Consider the following 23468-nt stretch of genomic DNA (forward strand, 5'->3'; position numbering starts at 1 on the left):
AAGATATTTGTTATCCTGGGCCGCTATCTTGAAACTGTTTCAGGATTTCTTTTTTACTTTTGGCATACTGTAGTTGAGCCTGAATTTTAGCCAGTGATCTTTGGATCTTGCTTGCTGAGAACTGTTTGTGGTTCGCAGGAAGAATTTTGTATTTGAACTTAAAATTATGGATAGTAGAACAGACGATTTGGCAAGAGAAAGTGTTTGTATATACATAACAATACATAACATTTAAATTTGAATTGTCATAATTATACGATCAGGCTGGGAGGGGGATAAGTCAGACAGTTGGGGGGTGCGTCATGAACATAAGGGGGTAGGCACCACTGCCTTGCTGTTGCTATTAACCTAAATTCCTAGAACAATCTGACCTAATCTTACATAAACTCACCTGTTCTACAACAAAGATAGTATAGTGCAGTTGCTGGCGCTGTAGGATAGGGTGCAAATGACTTAGTAATGTCAATAGATGGTGCCATCTGTCTCGATAAGGAATAATGATAGCTACATGATGTCTTGGAGTGCAGTGTTGAGGTTTCCAAGTACCACCCGGGAGAATTTGAGGAGAAAGCTTGAGAACATCAGAAATGCTGACGGATTGATTGACGAACACTTGCATTGAGCCCACTATAAAAATTAAAAATTGAAAATGAATCAATGTAACTACACAGAAACTGAATACACATTAACACTTGTTGAAATTTATAAATATAATTAACCATAAGCGACATACCCGACTACATTAGTCTCACTTCTTTGAGTTTTTATCTTTTTGCCTAATATTTCTGCTCTATGTCTGTAGTTTAAGCAATGCCAAAAACAAGGCGTACTTGAATTTTACTATGAAATGTTTTCTTGATTGGAATCCTTTAAAGCATACCTTACAAAACGACAAAATCAATTAATTCGAATATTTTCAAAATGAAGTGTTATATGTAAACTTCTGTAAGATTGTTTGTATAGTCAACCACACAATACTTGAACCATTGCCTGCTATAACTCAATTAGGTCACGTCTAACACTTCTGCGGGTATCACAAACGCCTGGAAAAATGCAACCCAAATTACAAATACATTTTCAAGCAGTTGGTAAGCCTGTGTAGAATTGAAACAGGCTTTTGCTGTGCTATTGATGCACGAAATAATTCTCCATTTTAAGATTAATATCGATTGTTTTGAGTCTATTGTCAAATGAGTGTAATATATCAAAGGTATTGTATAGCTCATTCTGTGTATAATGTTTATTTTACTGCATATGAAAAGAAAGAAAAACACTGCAAAAGATATTAATTCTAAAATGGTTGAAATAAACTTTAAATACATATCTAATATGTAACAATTGAAAGAAATAAGTTAGTAACTCTTTGTCTCCATTCATGACCCTATACCAAATCCCCATCATTCTAACATTTCTTTCTTTCTCTACAGGAGACTATCTTGCTTATCACACTGTGTATGAATTGAAATTGAACTTGAAGCATGTTAAAGAGTTCGAACCTGCAGAGATTTGAGAGCTAACCTTCTGGTTTCAAATCCATATTATGCTGTGGGCTTGATGGGATCGAAAGATCATTTTACATCACGAGCCGCTGCCGCTGGGCAGAACAATAGACTCGAAGCTGTGCTATCAACAACCAGCGCGAGCACACCTTCAACTCAAATAAAAGACTGGATTTGGTCGATAGTAAAGATGTATACCATGCTGACAATGCCAGACCGAATACGTCTTATACAATCCGTTAGAGGTTGCGAGAATTTTGCTGGCAGGTTTTAATGCATCCACCGTATACCTCAACCTGGCACCGTCAGGCTATGATTTGCTTCGTTTTCTGTGGAATTCTGTCAATATCTTAAGTTAGTTTGAAGTGAAACAGGTGAAAAACATGTGTCACTTTCTACTTATCAGAAGCAACAGAAGTTCTATAGCGACAGAACTATGTTGTTACTGGAACAACAGCAGAAGGTAATTAAATAAAATGATTCATATATGCTTCCATAATGTTATTTTTAAATGGCAATACCTAGGTAAATGTCTTCTCAATTTTGACCTTTAAATGTTGAACACTTTTTATACAACTTGTTATTACCAAACTCTAACATACATATAATCGATATTACTCTTATTTTTCTACGGCGAACTGTGTCATATTAAGTTGATCGATTAATTAATTAATTGGGATTTAATGACCCTTTCCACCACTATTTTTAATAAGAGGGGACTTTACAGTGCAATACGAAACAGTACAGCGTGGTCCAGAAGTGGGCATGCCTCTAATTGGTGTTTTCTGACGGTTTTAGGTTTTACCCACATTTGTTTGGTAAGATTGCTTGGCATTGTCTGGCAACATTGCTATCCATGTTCATTTGCTTTCTTCTGTTTTCTGCTTGGTAACCGTTATTTGCAGTGACCGCTGGATTGGAAAAGGTTGTGCATCTTCACCAGCTCCCTTTGCCTGGCCTCCAAGAAGTCCCGATCTGACTACACCAGACAATGCTCTCTGGGGTTTCATAAAGCAACAAGTAAGAAACACTCGATATTACACAATGCAGCAATTACAAGTAGTTGTGGAACACCCCTTCACCCTCGTGACTCCGGAGTATCTCCGCAAAACATCTGCGAGAACTTGACGCAGAATTCAGCTGTGTTACTACATGGATGGTGATCTTACCGATGTTTATGGCTCTTAAGACTCTTAAGACTTCAAGGTAACTGTGTACAGATTTTCTACCATAACTAACACTATGCTGTTGAAACTAAAGGGGGAGTACGCCTACTTCCGGACCACCCTGTACTCGACTTTAGTTCGAATTAAACACTTCCCTCTTGCGGAAATCAGTATCATACACAATAATTATAATAAGAATAATGTAATTATTTCTGTATTTATTTCTAAAAAAAACATGATTTTTCCGTTTCAAAATGTACGACAAGAAAGAATGAATTATTCTATTTGTTAAGAAAACATTGCGGAATGATTTTATGTTACAACTCAGAGGATAACAATTGGTTAATTCGAGTTTAGCAGCAGCCGTCGCCTATTTTAGACGTGCATCCACTACTCAACATGGAATCCAAACAAAATGAGCTCCTGCCGAGAATCCAACCCTGCTCCCTCGTGTTTATTTTACATTTACAATTCCATAAATAATTGTTTCTTAAACGAATTTGAAAAGAAAATAGTTGATGAAAGGTTATCCTAGGAAATGTTCTCAGTCTCCAGGTAGCTTAGAAGCAAAAACAAATTAATAAAATAAAAATGACCAACTCCAGAATTTTAACATACGTACACACGATTAATAAACTATTCTCCCAAATTAACTCGACTATTTCGTACACTATTTGTGTAAAGAAGTTTCTTCCTCACTAAGCTGTTTACAATCAATTACGACTGAGTTCGCGGCTAATAATTGGAAATTGCTCTCTTGCAATGTATAAACATATTTTTCGCATAAGTCACATTTTTTACGTCACAATAACTTAGTGTAAAACAGGTTGAATCTGTGAAATGATAGGGGTTGTATTAATCGTTAATAATAATAAAACAATAGCAGAAATTCGATAACAATTACCTACCACATGCCGTAAACGTCGCCAACACCTAGTGGCCCACTTGCCGGTAAATTCGATCGTCGCTATAGCGACGCGTCTAAGGACTACCGCTAGTGTGCCACTGGCGGCAGGGTTTCGTCGAGTCGAAAGAGATATCTATAGAGTCGGGGTATTGAAGTTACCACCGTGTAGCAGATAGGACTTCATTTTGGTGCGCGTTTTTTCGATTTGTCGCGGAGAATCGCGAAGGGACCAACACGAACTATCGCCAGTCATGTGCATGCGATTATTATTATATATTATTTTTTTCCTGGCGAATTGTTCCTAAAGTGAGCTACGGGGGTCAAGAGTAACTCCTGGCTCTACATCATGAAGTGAAAAATCTTGAAATGAGTGCGTATAATTGTATGAATTTAGATGACAACTGTAGCCGATCATTTGAAAGTGAAAATGGGAGAACCATGAAATAAAGTAAATAGATGCTCATCATTTTGTTATAAAAGTACATGGCAAACTGGCTTTATCTGATCTAAAACGGTTATCGTCGAATATACATGATTAGAGGAGCACTCTGATTAGCCAAGTTAAAAATACCTCAACGATTTATGCCTCTACAAGCGACTTTTTCTTCATCGCCTCCGTGACCAAGTCGGGAGAGCACGCGCCTAGTAACCCAAAGGTTGGTGGTTCGCGCCCACCCCAGGACACTTTTTTAGAACTTTTTTTAAAAGTATTTTTCAGACTCTCCTTAATGTAAACAAATTACGCATATAGGCAATTTAACATATTTTGGGGGAGTAATTTTGTTGTTCATTGGCGTTTCGTCGCGTCTCTGCCACTGGTGGGCCGCTGGTGGTATAATTTTCAAAACGAAAGTGGGGCAACCATGGATCGTCACTGCGGGGCCGCCAATTTTTGGCGAGATATCTCTAGTTGCCCATCGGTGGTGAACCGACGCTTACGGCATGGTTTAAACAATAAAATTTGATGAAGAAAATTAACTTCACTAAGAATTCTCTTCATAGGCCCTTAATGAATTATCTAAACTTATATAAAATGATTTTAAGAGCTAACAATTTTTGTGTAAACTTCAGAAACTGATTAGCGGAGATGAGTGGATAATTTGTAATCAGAATCATTGGATTTGCAATCAGAAAGTCAGCGTTTGAATCTCGGCAGATCCAAAATCTTTAACATGCTTTAATTTCAATTTCAAAATTTTAACCATTTTCTTCTTATGTATGATCAGTGTTTTTCTTACTTCTCATATACAGTATGCAGTACATTAATATGTTACACACACAAGTTATAATGTATTTGATATATGGTACTAATTGGATAACATTGGATTAATTTTAAAGTGGAGATTTTCTTCATGCATCAATTGTACAGGAAAAAGCCTGTCTCAATTTTTCACAGATTTACCAATTGTTTGAAAATTTACATTAAGTTGGATTGAATCTGTTTAGGTGTTAGCGATACGCTAAAATCAAATCTAATCCAATTCAATCTTTTGAGACTAATTAGATACACCTTATTACTCTTATGTAAATCACTTCAAATAATTATTTAAAAATTTAAAAAAAAAAAAAAAAAATCTTTACTGACTTCAAGGATGTAACCCGCTTGTTGGTAGAGAAACACCGTGTGTGTTTTTTCGGGGTTTCCCTGTTTGCCCCACTTTCTTCATTCCACGATTTCATTCATTCTTATCAGCAGCATCTCCTCTAACTTACACAGTATTATTGTGGGCCATAAAACTGAAAGATCTCATTTTCTAACCCTCATATTTAAAATGTTAGCGTATCGAAATCTGCAGTGAGGCCCCTGTGCTGTTATGCAACCACAATCACTCTAAATAATGTATGGTTGCCTATAAGCATGTTACTTTGCCGTAATTAACACAACATCCACTGAAGTGTTTCATACTCTAGCTCCAAAGATTACCATCAGATACTACGGAAATTTATAGGATGCCACTGGGAAAATATGCCCTTTTACACAGAAAACGAATAATGAAAAACGGTGCATCTATATTGAGGTTATGCGTGAAAATACTCAGTAGATATATATATAAAGGGTTTGAGTTGAGAACCTGTTTTTTTTAAGTCGGTTGAAAAATATACCCTACTCAACTTCTCCGCAGTTTTTAGTTATCTTTCTTTCTTTTTCGATATGGATATACCCTAATATGCATTTCTGTTGATGAAAACTTTACTTGCTACAGAACTGTAAGTAACACTAATACAGGAACAATTACAGCTAAGACTCAATACTTGTCATTTGAGTATCATCTAAATATTTCAGTATTTCAAACGAATATGACTAAAGGAAACTGAAGAGTATGTGACTTGTCATCTCTCCTCTGCAATTTGACTGTCCTCTGGCTACTGAAAAAAAATACTCAACATGATGTCGCAAGAGTATATGAAAGTCTGTCCGGCCATGTGGCTAACATTTCAGCCAGTCAGTGAATATATTCTTGTATGTGCTTCTTCTACACGGCAGTTCATTAGTCCCATGATATTGTTTCTGGTGTCGCCTCTGTTGTAGACATATTAAATTAACGCTTTCTAAATATAACTAAATATTCTTTAAGTTCTATTTTCATACGGGAAATTTCAGTTAGTAGCTATCTACATTGTTTACTAATTGATCTTATATTAAAATAGCTTTATGTATTCAGCGCACAATAACTTAAAGCATATACACAACTGCTTCTATTGAATTTGGTTCGGTTCAGCATATCCTTCTGACTTTTTCCTTTTTTCTTTTTTTTCTTTTTTTCTTTTTTTTTTTTTTTTGAAACTGGATATGAAAGAAATCTCATGTAAAACAAGTATTTCTGTCAACCTTGCCTTATAATTGACGTCATTTGTAAACAAGGAAATTAGTTTGCAACATTGCCGCACACATAGATAAATCAAAAGAGTAATACATCTATGAACAAAAGTTCGTTCCGGATACTGGAAAACCATACCAACTGTACGATGGGAGACTTCATCAGTGTTCTACAAGTAGATGGTATAAGGTTATATGAAAATTGGATTGTCCTTTAAATCATACTTTCGACTTGAAATGTACAGAACAAAATGTTTGATAAAAAGAAAACAATTTTTGTCCATAAATGCACATACACTATCTCAAGGTAGAGGTCTGCGGGCCGAACTCGGGTCTACAAAGCATATATCACTCTGGACCCGAGCAGGGCCCGGGCCGTAAATTTTTGACTATACTTCCTGTTAACTATACTGTCACCATATTTCTCGGGCCTTTTCGGTCCTAACTTTGTAAATATACTGTACAACAATATTTATTGTACCATTCTTTCTTTAGAACTTTTAAAGAACAACTGAAAAATTAAACTTCTAATTGTTGTAAATAAAAATACAATTTTGCGTTAATTAAGTTTCTGTAATTCGGGTTTATTTCGGGTCATTTGATTATCACACGAACTCGGGTCGTGCTCGGGCCTAAATGCTAAAACATATTTTGGACTCGGGTGGTCGGGCCTCACAGAATAAATTCACGGTCCGGGCCGGGCTCGAGAAAAAATTCTGGCCCGTGCAGACCTCTATCTCAAGTATTGTCCAAATTTTGAGCATGCAAGTAGTTGGGTCTTAGTCAATCATAGAGCGTTTGCAATAACTTAATTAAAAAAAGATAATTGAATGGTAGTGCATTCGCTTTTCTTGCAAGGTCCCTGTTTGATCCCAGCTCACATACGTTTGTGAAGAAATCTTTGAGTTTTTCATTTCGTTCACATACTTATCCGCCCCCGATTCCTTCATAAGAATTCATTTGACATCCTTCTTTTGGATGCTTGGTTAGTTGATTGATTGATTGTAGTTTAACGTCCCATTTGAGCACCGAGGCTACATGAGACAAGTGTTACTATTTAAAGTGCGATCCGAAATAGTATTTAGGTTTGTGTAGGATGGAAGTTCTCTAAATATTTCATTTTATTTTATTTTACAAACTTAATTTATATATATAAGTTTCTTGCTAAAAACTTCTTTTGCAATGTGGCATGTTGATAATGGTATTATTGTAGTGTACCATCAACAATAACTCTTAATGTGTTTAATTCTATTTAAAAATGAAATCTACATTTTCACATCCCATGGCAATGCCCTGTAGGCTAAAGAGAGATGCATATTTTTTTTCTAAACTGAATGAACATAAATTAATTGATGGAATTAGAATGTGGGAAGAAACGGAAGAACCCCGAGAAAACTCACGAACAGAATATAGTTCACAAACTTACATGTTCTGGAATCAAACCAAGGCCCAAAGCAATTTATTTCTAAATTTTCCCTGTAATATACAGAGGGGTACCCGTTTCTCTGATTGTTCACAACGCCAGTGATGATTTCAGCGGGTGGCCAGGGGATAAAATTCCCCTCTTTCGCTGTAAGGGGTATTTGTCCAATCGGACTCAACCTTGGTTAGTGGTATTTTCGCACTACTACTTTCACCTCCTGTTCATTCAGCCTTCCCCTGGGAAAATCTGCAGTCATCACTGCATGACGTACCCCATAATTATCCTAATACGAGGGTTATCCAGAAAGTAACTCATGTTTAGGATTAAACAGAAAATAAGTGGAAGTAGACATTTTTTATTATACACATTTTAAAGCAACACTCTTAACACTAGTTCTCGACATAGTCGTCATACAAGTTTAGGCACTTATCAAAGCGATTAACAAGTTTACGAAATCCATTTTTACAAAAAATTGCCGCCTGTGATATCAACCATTCCTGCACGCCGGCTTAACCCTCTGAATAGCCATCATAGCGATGCGTTGCTAACCCTATCCTTATGTAGGAGTAGTCACTTGGTACGAGATTTGGGTTTTATGATAGAAAATCTCTCAATATTAGGCTTGTAAGAGTTCTTGAGTCCGCTTGTTCGAGTGCAGGTAGGCGTTGTCATGAAACAGAAGAGCTTTTGCACTCAGCTTTCCTCGGCGTTTGTTTTGAATTATTCTTTGCAACTTCCGTTATGTTTAACAATATGTTTCAGCGATAAATGTCGCACCACGTTCTAAAATATCGACTAGCAGTACACCTTTCCTATCTTAAAACACTGTAGCTATAAGTTTGCTTGCAAACATGGTTTGCAAGCATTTTCTTTCTGTGCGTGTGTGTGTGTGTGAATTCGTGTGTCCCCACTCCATATACCTTTTTTGTTTCACAATTAACATGCTTAACCCAAATCTCATCCCCAATAACGATATAATCAATAAAGGAATTACCGTCTTTGTTATAGACCTCAAGAATTTCAAGGCAGATAAACTCGATGAATACTGCGTTCCTCTATCAACATTTTCGGAATCCATATTGCACAAAAATTATGATAGCCAAACTTTTGGATCACAACTTCATGCAATAAGGTCCATGAAATTTGCCGAAACTAAACGAGAGTTCTGTTATCGTAAAATGGAGATTTTCATGAATCTTGTCATAAATTTTTGCGAGCAATTCATTTGTTACAATGCTCGGTCGCCAACTTCGATCTTTGAACGTTTCTGCTGCCACTTTTAAACATGAGGCACCAACGCCTCACTCCATTTTCACTCATCACATCTTTACCCTAAACTTCACATAGTTGTCGATCAGTGTCAATCTGTTTAGTGTTTTTCGCCAACAAAAGTCGTATGACTGACCTCACTTCACAATTAGAGGTATTTTCAATCGGAGCACCCACTTTAACAATGTATTTTCAACAGAGCAGAAGCAACACGAACTTCACAGTCCACAGTTGAATTTGCGTTGAACGGACGGAAGTCCCTGCACAAAATGGCAGCGCTCAACTCGCCCTTAGCAGCATCCCGTCGAAACGTGAGTGACTTACTGGATAGCCCTCGTATTATTTTTAAAGTTATTCAATAGCTCTAGACTTCAAATACAGCACTATATGGTCTTGGCTATTTTTTATTCTTCTTCTTAAATTATGTTTTATATAAATTTTAGTTGCTAACGGTTTAAACATTTCAACTATTTTTCTCGCCAGTTCTAATATTTCAAGAAAAAAGTACATCATAACATCATCTTATGGCACCTTTGCTGTTTAACCATGCAACGTGAAACTCGACAAAATAAATAGTAATAACTCATTGAACAATCAGATGGACAATCACTGAACATTTTTTGTGAATCCACGTCTCTCTGCTTTCATGCAAGAAGAAAGATTCTTTTTTTTTTTTTTCGCATATTTTAGTCAGGGATTTAGGAATGTGTTTGGTGATAGCCTGTCATGTTGATTTCGTCAAGGTTTTAATAGCCAGTGCAGGGGGCTATAACTCTGCCAATACTTTGGTCATTGTGGAACTAAATTCTCCACAATTCTTTTTTTTAAGACCTGAAATCAACATTCTTCTGTGTTGTTTTATCTGTTCTTTCTATGGGTAGCTAGATTAATTTTTCGTCTACCGTGTAATAATTAGTTTTGATTTTATAATCAAATGTTTATAGGAATTGGAGTTTTTATTTACTAGGATTACGGTTTAAATTATTATGTTTGCAAATTTTTCTCTCATTTCTCGTTGATTTTTATTTATTCCATTATTTTATCCAATTATTTTCCCCATTCTCATATCGTACATGTTTTAGGCAGTCATTGACTGTATTCCCTAATTTTTGTGATGTTACTATGATAAACCTGTCTACCCTACTCCTATGATCTACTTGTACTGAATGAACATACCAGTTATGTAATGTATAAGGGCGTTGTACCAGTGATTTCCAGACCTACATTTTGTGCTTAGTGTTGCTGTGTTTACAACATCGACATGCTGTGTTTACGTTATTTGGCCTTGACTGTTCTGTTATCAAATGTGTTAGTGTTGTGAACATTTATGCTATACTCATCATTTCTTACCAAATGATTTCTTTCTAGACTATATTTGCTGCTGTAAATTTTATCATGAAGACTGAATGGATATACAAAAATGTTTTTTTTTTTTTAATAAAAAACGAAAACTAAAAGTGAATTTTTTTGTCTCCGAAATGTTTTCATTCGGGACTTTGATTTCAGGGGGAGATGTGAAGATATATGTATTTGGACACATTATGAGATATTTTATTTTGAATTTTGGGACATTTCATTTTAAATTTAACTCCGTGAAAAGCATCATTGTCTGTTTAATGTTGAGTCACATTTCGATTTTTTTTTCTAAGTTCATTTACTTTCCAACTAGGAAGTTTTCTTGCTATCTGTCATTTCTTTCTTACACATGTAATTTCTTAATTAATAAAAACAGCAGATTGTTTCCCCGTCCGCATTCCTATTATTACCTCACACCTTTGGTTAATCGATGTAGTATGTACTTTTCAACGAGAAAGAATAAATAATCAATGATCTAGTATATTAACCATTGGACAAAAGGAAGGAACGTTGAACAAAACCGTTGGGAGAATTTTGGAAGAGATAGCTGGTATTGGATTGCAGACGAGTCAAGATGTAACAGCGCGAGAAACAATTTCGAATTTGCCGAAAAACACACCTTGCTCTGGCCTAGGGAGCATTTGTCTTAGCTAACGTCGCATAGCTGTCGGCAACAATGAGTCGTTCACTACAAAGCAATTTCGATTTTAATTAAATTAATCGTCCTTGTAATATTGGTTTTCCTGTTTGGACTTTGCTGCCTCTTAACTCCCAGCTACCCTGACGTTCAGCAGACCAAGGAGATAAATGGACGAACGTTAACCCATCGAAAGGATCCAATATGGAAGGAACACCGAGATGCACAAATGAGTACTTGTAGATTAACTGATCCTAATCGCTATTCCCTTCTTACCCATTTCAACCCCTTTCAACATCACAATCTGTCTCTTTTGTATATGTTCGATTTTATTTAAATGTAACTCAGGTCAAATCCCGTATTTTGTGCCCTACCGAATTAAGTATTTTCAAAATCCTGGGCGCAATTTGTCCGTTTAGATATCCCCAAATGTGCGGTTCATTAGCGCGTTATCTGAGCTTACGAACTGACAAGGGGCGATAACCGGTATTTCTTGAAGAAGTATTGCAAGCGAAATATCCCGGACGAATCTACACTGCGGAAAAACTACCTCGATGCTTGCTACAACAGAAATGTTGAAGCAATTCGCACTCAGATCGGTGATTCCTACATATGGGTGGCTGCGGACGAAACCACCATCAGTTTGGGACGCTTTGTAGTGAATTTAATAGTTGGCAAGCTAGATCCCAACTCGCCCTCTAAATCCTACTTGATATATTGCAAGGATCTCGAATGTGTCAATCATTCTTCCATGACAAGGTTCGTAAATGATGGCCTGAAAGTGCTATGGCCTCGTGGTGTTGAAGAGGAGAAAGTTCTTGTTTTCTACACCAACTCTGCAGCGTACATGTTAAAGGCAGGTAACGCACTCAAAATTTTCTACCCCAACTTACTTCACTTGTGCTGCACATGCACTTCAACGTGTCGCAGAGGAAGCAAGAAGCAACTTCCCTGACGCCAATAAACTTATTTCCAATGGGAAAAATGTGTTTGAAGGCTTCCCAAAGAGTCCACTGTTTCAAGGAACGTCTGCCAAATGTACCTCTCCCTCCCGAGCCGGTGTTAACAAGATGGGGTACTTGGCTAGAAGCAGTGACAATTTATAACAAATATTTGAGGTCGTCAAATCCGTTGTAGAGTTTTTCCCCGCCGATAGTGCAGTTTCCGTGTGTGAAGCGCAAGCTGTGTTTTGTTATCCCAACATGTCTTCTTTGCTTGTGTACATTACAAGAAATTTTGGTTGGCTTCCGGAAAGCATCAAGAAATTGAAAACTTTTGGACTCTTGCTTCAGGAATCCCTGAGTGTCCTGGAGGATGCGAGAAAGAAGTTAGATGTTGTCCGAGGAGAAGCTGGTGTGAATGTTGCTGCTAAGTTCCAGAGGGTGCTGGAAAGGAACTCTGGGTTCGTCATATTTCTCAGTGTGTGTAAAATCCTGAGTGAAGTTACAGATCTGCATGATATTTCCCCCGAGAAAATTCTCTTCATGAAATACGCCCCAGTGACATCATGTGACGCAGAAAGGTCATTCTCTTCCTATAAAACTGTAATATGAGACAAGCATCTTTCTATATCTTTTGAGAACGTCGCAAAATATATCGTGGTGCATTGTTTTTCTAAATAAGTGCCTCAGACAGTGTTTGGATTGTATTGAATATTAGAAAAATTGTAACGTTTCTTAAACTGTCATACAACAAGTAATTGCTTAGAAATAAATATCTAACTGCTTTAACCGAGAGCAGTGTATATATTAGTGCTATGTTTCATGTTTAATGAATGACCTAATTATTGGAAAGCTTAGCATATTCAATTTCAAATTTGCTTAATTAAATTTAATATCGCACATACAGTAGCCTATATGTAAACAATATGAAGTATTCAAATTGCATAAAAAATAAAATTATATAGCAAAACATATATTTTAGCGATATTTTGATATTACATATTTGAATGATGTTACATATTTCACTACATATACAGTAATTAGCTTTTTCCTTACATATTTATGTGCATATTTGGGAAAATAATATTACATATAAAATGAAAAAAATGAAATGAAATGAAATCTATAGTTTTACGTCTCACGATTATGCCGGTTAGGCTAAAGGAGACGGCGTTGATAAGAAATGAATGAAATGGTGGAATGAAGAAAGTGGAAGGAAAGGGGAGAACCCCGAGAAAGCCCACGAGCACGGCGTTTGTCCATCACAAGATCCACACAGCGCGAGCTGGGATCGAACCAGGGACCACAGGCACAGGAGGTGAATGCTCTACCACTAAGCCACCGCGGCCCCATATATTACATATAATCCGAGCTCTAGATATGATATTGAGTGCTTGAATCCCCCTTTTTGATGAAATGCTGCACACGCCAACGGTATTGTGGGACTTTCTTCCTTTTTATTATTTTTTTTATAAACAAAGCCTTCATTGATCGCAATGGTAAGATGAAATATTCGATCTACAAATGTGATTAACTTTCAACATAATAATATTTCTGTATTCAAAATGTATGCACTTACCTAGAGAAGGAGGCACTTGGCTGCAGTCAGGATTGACAGGTGGTCGCTGACGAGGCGTACTGATGCGGAGCGCGGAAGCATTGGCTTCCTGACGAATGAGGCGAGCGATGGCAGCAGCGTGACCTAAATTTAAAGTCATCTGCGCAGCCAACTCCACGGACGGAGCGTTGCGGCGCAGTAGGGGTTCAATTTTGAAAGGGTCACCGACAGGTACTTTGGGGTTTCCATTTGCAGCCGTCATGGCTAGTTGATGCTGTGGTGCAGGACCATGACGAAGACGACCGGGAGGAAGTCGTGATGTGCCTTGAACCTGAGTAAGTACTCGTCGATGAACTAGGGCGATCTAGAAATAAAAAGATCTTGATGAATAAAAAAAAAAAAAGCAAAAACAGATCAAGTAAAATAAAACAGATTCCTTGTAAAAACATATTTCAAGGCATTTCAATTAAACGAATTAAATCTTTAAGGTTAAGATCAATCGCAATGTGCTTTGCTTTCCTCTCAGTCATGCAGTTACAGGGGTGAGTTAAGGTATTATCTAGAATTAACTTTATTTCCGTGTTTCCAGATAAATGTCAGATTAAAAGAAAGTCAGTACGCTACTCTGTGTAGTAAGTCAAGATTGTTTTATTTGTATATGCATTGTAAGTACAAATTGTTATATTCAACATCATCATATCAGATTTTGCTTGGGACAAGGGAAAAAACATTTTTATCGTTGAACGTTAATCTGATAGCTATATAAACAATTCTTTAGAACTAGGAAACCCACTGCGTCCACCGATTTGCCTGATTTTCTTTGATTCTTGATTTTTTTTCAAGATTTTCACTTCAAAAAGTAGTAATTAAATATTTTTTCCAGTTACAATGGGGTAATAAAGGTGAAACGTACTCTTATCTCTAGCAGGGCCAACAAGAGGTGGTCTCTGAAGTTTCTTAACACATGCGGAGGAAATATGCAGTCCCTACTTTCTTGCTAGTGTTACCAACCAGTTACTCTGTCTAATTGAATTTCCATTATAGATGCACCGAAAAAAAGGCTTGACACGTGAGTAGTAGCAACCCCTCTGTGAGCTGTCAGAGACTTTCTCTTGCTGACTCCTCTAGTTTAAAACGATTAAAATTTCTCATGCGAAAAAGTCGAGGGAAGAGCCATGCGATATTTCATTAAAAAACAAAAACTTTTCCCCCCAATCATATCATCTCTACTGTTGAGTCATTGCAGAAAGTTCCAACATGTTCCGGCCGCCAGAAAACCAGTGGAATTTAATACGCAGTAATTTGGTCATGTTTTCAGCATGGAGCAGAGAGAAGACTGTACTCAAGTTTTATGTAAAACGTCAAGCACGGAAACTCTTACCTTGCTACAACATCTAAAGCAAGCACATTTGAATGGCGTAATGCTTTCGTGAGGGAAAAAAAATCTTTGGAGGACGACGAGAGGATAGAACGTTCAGATACACGAAGAGAAGACAAAACTGTGAACTCCGTGAAGAACCTTCTTGCAGACGACAGCCTATTAGCCTTCGGGAAATCAAGAGGATCTTTGGCATCAATAAGGTGACTATCTGGAGTTTTTCTTGAGGGGAGGGGAGATAAAAAGATGGTCACTGTCATCGACCATCGCCGTAGTTGCCAGAGTTGATTACAGAGTACTGCTTCCTGTCTTCGAAGTTGAAACATTACCTTGAGGGCAACATATTTAAAAACGTGGAGACCGTCAAGACGGCCGTGACGAGGGAGCTGAGGTCATTCGGAAAGATGACTTCTCCAAGGTTTCCAGTCGGCATCGAGAGAGAGGATGGCTACGTAGAAAGTTGAAGTGACAACGTACCCCTACAGCTAATATATTACACTTTGTAAATCCGGGAACTTTACAAATTGTAACATCGTATGTCCAATGAAATATCCCAATATGATTTGTAAGGTAAGGGATCTAGTGGAACGTCTAAAAATCTCATAAAGCTCTATGGGTGTAAACGAGATGTCATGGAACACATCCTGGTTAAACGCAGTATGAGCGTTCCTGCCACATTATTTTGCTATGTATAGAATGAGAGTAGAACTTGAGCAGTTGAAATTTGACTTGGAATCCAAATCACAAAAGATTCACTCATTCATCCCTTATGACAAGTATCAAAATATGTATTCCTCGTACCAAAGGCGAAAACGCTAACTATTTTACTACTACGGAGGCAATTTGGAAATGAGAGTTATGTCTAATCTCATTGACATGTGCTAATCCTTAGGCAGTGACCACACTCACCTGACAGACGGCCAGCAGCGCAAAAGCGGCAACAACGACGGCGATGCAGAGTAACGATGGAACGGGAATGAATCTCTTCCGCCCCTCCCTCTTCACCTGAGGGCTTCGTAGCCTGAACACCTGCATGGCGCATGACGCCCGCGCCAGGCCCAGGCCCCGTTCCTCGACTCCTCATCCAGCCAAGTGGGGGCGGGGCCAAAGGAGATCCCGCCCTCTCACTAAACGGCTACACTCCGTGTGTCTTTAGTTGTGTTGTTGTTCCCTCCGCCACTGGCTGGAGAACAACAAACTAATTTGGTTCAGATTTCCTCTTCCTCCTGGAAATATACATGATTAGTTTAATTATTAATACACCTATGAAAATAAAATTTTATTTTAACACATAATTGAAGTAAAACTTGAGATTAAAGTACATAAAGCTATTAATACAAATTATTTTAAATAGTCTGGTTTAATATCACATCGGTGTGAATTTTTGGTGGAGGATATTGTGCTGATAGATCTTTAGGTCTCTTCCATTTCCTGTTGCTTTCTTCATTTCACAAATTCTTTTATCATTCCCTTATATTTATGAGGACTGATCAACTAAAACCCGTTCAACGACTATAACTACAATATAATGTAATAAAATGAATGTACCATTGTAGTGGATCGTGGCATATGCTCTTGTTCATACACAGTAAAGATAATGGTTTCATGTTTTTTGTTGCAGGACTACTATCTGCTGAAAGATGGTGTTTCACATCCACAACTCATACAAACAAAATCAACTTGCCTCATTGCAGTTCCTCACTACTAAGGAAAATCAACCAACTGAAGTGTTTCGGCGGGTGAAGGACATGTATGGTGACACATCCGTATTGGAAAGAAGAGTGGCCGATTGGTCAAGAATGTTTCTGGAAGGATGTGTAGGAATAAGTGATTATTTTTGTTCTGGTGAAGCTCATGTTGTTAAATGTGAAAGGAGGTTGAATGTGCAAAGATGTCTAAAGCTAGTCGTACGAATAGTCGCCTGAGCATTCCATCCATAGTGGAGCAATTCAACATGAGTTATGGTTCCTGCCCAGAAGATTGTGAAATATCAAGAGTATCACAGTGTGCGCTCAGTGAATTCCCAGGATGCTGACGGGGTAATGAAACAGTGGTATCATTTGGGGAGAGCAGCCCCCCTTGAGTTTGAACTTGCTCTACAGGTATATTTTAATCACACGTAATATGGTAATATCCTAATGAAAAAGTGACACTTAACCGATATCGGTAGATCATCTTGTCTCTTCAAAACAAAAACTGAAATGGCAATGCTGGGACAAAAGTAGGAGCTTATTATGTGTTTCCTTAAACATTCGTCGCGCTATAAGTTGGAGGGACATTCTTGTTAGATATTGTTACTGGGGTGAATCTTGGTGTCACTATTTTGAACCACGCTCAAAATCTTCCAGTGTGCAATAGAAACACTCCTCATTTTCACGTCGAAAGTCATGATTATTGTCTTCTTTGATTGACATGGACCAATCATGCTTGACTTCAAGGATTCAGGAGAAATCATTAATGCAGAACGACTTTGACCCGTTTTCGCACAATCATTAAAAACAAAATACCTGGTTTAGTTATTTCTACGGAATGGTGTTGTCCCACAACGTTTAGGACTTGTTCCGAAAATGTTAAGATGTAGATCTACGTTTTATATTCCTCAATATTGAAAAGGGACACTAAACTCGAAACAAAATTTTAAAAAAGCTTGGTGGACACACACAGTTATATAAACTACCTAAAGGATTTGGCAATTTCGTTTAGTTGGACCAATGGAGTACGTTGGAAAATCCAACACAATCACAACTTGTTGCAATTGACACAACTTAAGTTGGAGTTCTGAAACCAAGCATCCAATGATTCCCTAACACTAAGTTGAACAACATTTTTTCATTTGCTCAATTATGTAACGCAAAAGCTTGAGTTTTAATTTTAGGATGTAAAATGTAAAAGAAAATTTGCCTTGCAGTAAGATTAGAATCATTACTTGAGTTTGTATCTAAGGTAAGTGCCCGCAATGCAAGGATTACATGTCACACAGTGGGAATGTCGTTTTTAAATTTAGAGATATGAATCGCAACCAAGTATTATAATAAATATTACATAAATATTTTTAGTGACTAACTGAACCTGAATAATAATAATACCATACATTTTACCTTTGAATTAAGGGCTTTAAATATGATGTGAAAGTTTGAAACCCACTTTGAAAGGATCTGGTTCTTTCGTATATATCTTAATCACGCTCGACCCTAGCCATAGGAGCTAATTACGCGGTTCTGATTGGTTAAAGTTATCCGTTTCTCGCCACGTAACATAAATATAGCACACATCAAACGCCAGGTGCTATCGGCCATCGTAGCTGAGCGTGCGAGCGAGCAAGCTAGTAGTGAAAATCGCTTTTGGCGTGGGTTCAAACCAGGCCGGTAGCCAACCCAAAGATGTAGGGGGTCCGGCTAAAGTTAGGGGTCCCGATCCAACCATATTATAGTTCATTTGCAAGCCTACCGTGAAAATTTTAGGGGAGACAGTAAAAATTTAGGGGGCGGCTCCCTAGACTCCCCTGGATACGGGCCTGGTTCAAATCCGACCCTCGGAAAGCTTTTTTTTTATATATATATTTTTAAAAATTTTCATAACACTTTTATCATTAAATTAAGATGAAACTAATACTCATTTGCCCTTTACGTAATATATAATGCACAAATTGTGCTTTTTCCACCATTTACCAAAAGATTTCTGATAGCCCTTATAAACAATGACGTTATAAACCAATAGGAGAGTAAGAAGTGGGGTTTTCGGGAAGCGAGGGGTTGTAGGGGGCAGTTAGGAGTTAGAGGGGGAATTGCAGAAGGGTGGAAGGTAGGCATACCCTCAATGTGACCACTGAGCAAAAATATTTCGTACTAACGTATGTAGAAAAAAGTACTAGATCTGGGGAAAAAGTACTAAAATTTTATCTGTTCCCATTTCAATCTATATATAACATAATAATATCTTATTAGAAGGTTTCTGGTAGCTTCCCTTCCCCTGTAGGTGGGGAAGTGACCTTCCACATTCTTGAAACAAGCCCCAACTTTAATTTTTTTACAGTCAAAATTCGATACAAACCGTGTAAACCATTTACACCCTACCAATTTTGACTTTACGCATCCAAACTAAAAATCCTGGGGAATCCCTGCTTAATTGTTGTATTAGGACTGTAAAACCACCGAAGTAACACAAATATGACAAATACATAGGATGTCGGGGAAAAACAAGAAATAACATGGGATTATTCAGAAAATCGAGTTTTAATTCTTTAAAAGTCTACTCTTTAAACGGATCACCAAATATGTAATATTGTTTACTGTGGTTATTTATTAGTTTTAACCCTTCCTTCTTTGACACTTGTGTACTTTATCCCCAATAGAATGAACTATAAGTTACAGCACAAAATCGACAAATTTTCATGGGATTCCGTTTTCTCTCCCAAATATATTTATGAGAAAAGAAGAAGAGAAGAAAAGCACCTAGATTTGTTAGTGAACGTATTAGAACACTAAAATATCATAAAAGGTACTAGATCTAGTACGAAAGTACTAGCGGTGGTCACACTGTATACGCTTCCTTGAAGTGATTTACTTACCTTATGAAACATAGCTGAGCGAGCGTCAGGAAGCGAAGTAGGTTAGTAGCTACGCAGGGCTAGTTTTATTCCACCTTTGTCCCCATAAGGAAAAAGAATACATGCAAGCAGGCCGGCTGAAGTCATGGTGATTGGTGTATCGTGTTCGTCGCAAGCGTGTTCAAAGTAATTTTAAGGGCTAGGATATCGCAGAAGAAAATATAGAACAAGTATATAGAAAGAAATGAAATTTTTGAGTTTTACGTCCCACGGTTATGTCGCTTAGACTTAAGGAGACGGTGATGATGAGAGATGTATGAAATGGTGGAATAAAGAAAGTGGGCGGAAGCGGGAGAACCCAGGGGAAAACCTACGCACACGCTGTTTGTCCACCACAAAGTTCACTTGGCAGAAGGGTTTGAACCCGGGACCCCATGCACCAGAGGTGAACGCTCTTCCACTGAGCCACAGCGACCCCTAAATATATAGAAAGAAGAGTAGGTAGATATGAGGAAATGTACAGAGATGAAATTTAGCCAAACTCTTCGAGGAAGTGCTACGGCACTAGAAAATAAGAATGGGAAAATAGCAAAAGCAACGATGTTTTAGGAGAATTAAGATTTATTGAGGATTTGTATGCAGTAGGATTAGAATCTGTTGTCTAGATGTTGACGACGAAAGTAAAGTAAGCGAAGATAATAAAGCATTTACAATAAGTTGATAAGATTTTGAGAAAGCGATATCTGGGAATAGTGGAAAAGCAAAAGAAAATGATAATGTAACAACTGACTATTAAGAATACGGAAAAGAAGGGCAAGAGAGAATTGTTCTAGAATTAAGAAACAGTACTGAAAGAAGTGAAAAAATAATTGATTGATACATCAAGACAAGGGTTTTAGCTGAGGATCGTAGTAAATGGAAAGTTGTCAATTTACGGTAAATAAACTGCCAATTATGGCAGATTATTTTAATATTATTATTAGAGATGTTGTCCATTGTTGAGGCGAGCAATCCTTTCTCTGACTCATTTCAACCAAATACCATAGAAGAAGATTCTAATGTCCGACAAAAAACAATTTTCTTTAAAAATGAGAATGTGGTAAATATTTTACATACAGCATTTTATAGCATTAATAATCTACACCAGGTATCTGCACAGGGTATGGTCCCAGGGTCCATACTCCCCCGAAATAATGATTTTTTTTTATAAATTTAGTGTAATTTTAGGATCGATTTTAAAATTTTAATATAGTGTAACCTTGTATTGAATTTGGACCCCCGAAATAAATTCCTGTGTACGTGCTTGATGTCCGCTATTAACGCACGAACACTGACATGTTTGATTCTCAAAGTGACATTTTGTATTTGGTCTAGGAATTAATTCATGCGGTTGGTACGCACACATAGAAGCTGTAGTACAAACACAAAATACATAAATACCTTAAGAAAAATATTGTCCATCGCTAGCCACCACTTTCGCCCATCTGTCAGGCAATGCACGGATTCCGTGGCGAAAGAAGTCCTCATCCTTGGAAGCGATTCAGTCAGAGACCCATGTTTCGATATCTTCTGAAGAAGTAAACCGCTGTCCAATCAAATCGTTGTTCATGCAATCGAACAAGTAGTAGTCCGAAGGAGCAACGTCTGGTGAATACGGCGGGTGGGGTAAAACTTCCCATCCGACATTTTCTAAATAGGTTTTGACCGGTTTGCGACATGTGGGCGAGCGTTATCATGTTGAACAATAAGTTTATCATGTCTGTTCTCCCATTCTGGTCGTGTTCTGGCCAGAGCTTGCTTCAAACTCATTAATTGTCGTCGATAACGTTCTCCATTCATAGTTTCACCCGGTTGCAGCAGCTCATAGTACACCACACCTTTCATATCCCACCATATGCACAGCATAACCTTTGCACAGTGAATATCTCGTTTTGGTTGTGATGGACCTGGTTCACCTGGTTTCACCCAGGCCTTTTTTCGTTTAGGGTTCTCGTAATGGATCCACTTCTCATCACCCGTAATAATTCGATGCAGAAACCCCTTTCTGCTCTGTCGTTGAAGCAGCAATTCGCAAATGGTTTTTCGTCTTTCAACGTCTCTGTCTTTCAATTCATGTGGAACCCAATGTGACATCTTTTGAATCATTCCCATGGCTTTCAAGCGTTTGGAGACTGTTGTTTGATCAACGCCTAATGCTGCTGCAAGTTATTCCTGCGTTTGACACGAATCCTGCTCGAGCAATGCTGTCAATTCTTTGTCTTGAATTTTTTTTTGGCTGTCCAGCTCGCTCTTGGTCTGCCAAGCCGAAATCACCACTTCTAAACCGTGCAAACCACTTCTGACACGTTCGCTCAGCTAGAGCATGGTCACCATACACTTCCACCAAAATACGATGACTTTCAGTCGCACTTTTCTGCATGTTAAAGTAATGCAGCAGGAAACCCCGCAAAAACACTTTATCAGGCACAAATTGCGCCATGTTCACTTAACTACAAACTGGTGTTGTTGACGCTTTAATCCACTGCCCTATACTACGAACGATACGCGATGACAGGGGTTTGCAACACATGTGTGGATACACGGAACTTGGGACGCTCCGTTCGTTGCGCCATCTCTTGTCCACCCTTACGAATTAATTCCTAGACCAAATAATCTACCATGTCTTCACTATTTCAAATATAATTTCATGTTTATTCATCTTCCTATACAATCGTTTTGAACACAGACTACTCAAAATGATTTAACAGCACATTGTTTGAGCTTAGTAGTATATTTTATATTCTTCACGATATGTTTTATGGGTTTGCCTGATTAAATTTTGACGAACCCTCATAAGGAAAACATATAGCTTATCTTTTCTGTAATTCTCGCGTATTTATACTCTTATAAATCTTGTGGTTATTTTTTAGTACAATGTTTTGACAGACACAGACGCATACCAATAGAGTAAGAAAATTACAGATTTAGTTAGAAGAGAGGGTAGAATTGTGTTTGTTGGAATTACATTTAAAAAGTAAAATGAACATTAATGAAAAATAGTTTAAAGTCCCACGTTTAGGCGTTTTAGGCTACAGGTGACGAATGATTAATGAAAGAAATATTGATTTCTCATTGGGAATTTAACTCGGAACTACATGTACTGAAGCCGCATGCACTAGTCACTTGACCAGCAAGAAGAGCTAGAATTACATTAACAGTTTCATATCGTCGCATGAGAAGCAGATGAACGTAACTCCATTTTCGTAGGTTTACAGGCGAGAGGACAAAATTGTTATTTTCTTAGAAAGATGTGTTTTTAATAAGATGGTAATGGAGCTACATTACAACAGATGATCGACAAGGAGAACAGATGGCGTTACTTTCTATTTACACCAACTGGGGCTTTCAAAATTACATGTCCAGACATGAAGAAAATGAAAACCGCATTTTTGGAGTCACGTTCCTCTGATTCTCATGCGACAATATGAATTCTCCGTGTCTATGACGATTTTCCGTCGTCTCTGGGTGTGTTCAGATCATACCAGGTCACGGGCCTGACTATTCACAGGTCAGAAAATTCGTAACCAGCTTCATCACTGCTTGCTAATACCAAATATAATACAACGTTGGCTCCAATCCTAACGGGTTAAAACTGACTACGATAAGATACCTTCTTTAAAAAACGGGGTTCATTTCCTGGCGGAAGCTCATGTAGTTTGGATCCCATGTTAAGCTGTAGGTTCACAGTTCATACAGATATAGCCTCGCTGCTCAACAGAACACGGAACTCAAATCAACTACAACATCAGCAACTAAAAAGAGACTCTGCAGACCATTTTCTTCATAACGAAATTTTGTCCGTGTAACAAGTATAACAACAAAAATTTTGTAAAACCTTTAAAAATATTCAAAAACTTAAATGAAAAATTTTATTTAGGTATTTGTTCCAAAATAGGTTCTGACAAGCAAAGCAAGATATTTGAAGCATTAT

The 23468-nt window shown here is 37.6% G+C and overlaps 1 protein-coding gene across 3 annotated transcripts in view; it reads right to left on the bottom strand.

The window, feature by feature from the left end:
• Nucleotides 1–23468, bottom strand: part of LOC145693135 (beta-1,4-N-acetylgalactosaminyltransferase bre-4-like) — a 135237-nt gene that overhangs the window by 34715 nt on the left and 77054 nt on the right. For all 3 annotated transcript variants that reach the window (XR_014132713.1, XM_081768881.1, XM_081768871.1), the window contains exons 2-4: nt 15862–16178; nt 13596–13938; nt 392–627 (exon numbers count right to left, since the gene is read on the bottom strand). Coding sequence is in view for 2 of the 3 variants with exons in the window: in XM_081768881.1 (XP_081625007.1) it covers nt 392–627; nt 13596–13938; nt 15862–15987 (705 nt within the window). In the remaining variant the exon portion in view is untranslated. The remainder of the gene's footprint in view (nt 1–391; nt 628–13595; nt 13939–15861; nt 16179–23468) is intronic.

The sequence above is a fragment of the Thermobia domestica genome, chromosome 1 (assembly GCF_964235325.1).
Source record: "Thermobia domestica chromosome 1, izTheDome1.hap1.1, whole genome shotgun sequence".
Taxonomy (NCBI): domain Eukaryota; kingdom Metazoa; phylum Arthropoda; class Insecta; order Zygentoma; family Lepismatidae; genus Thermobia; species Thermobia domestica.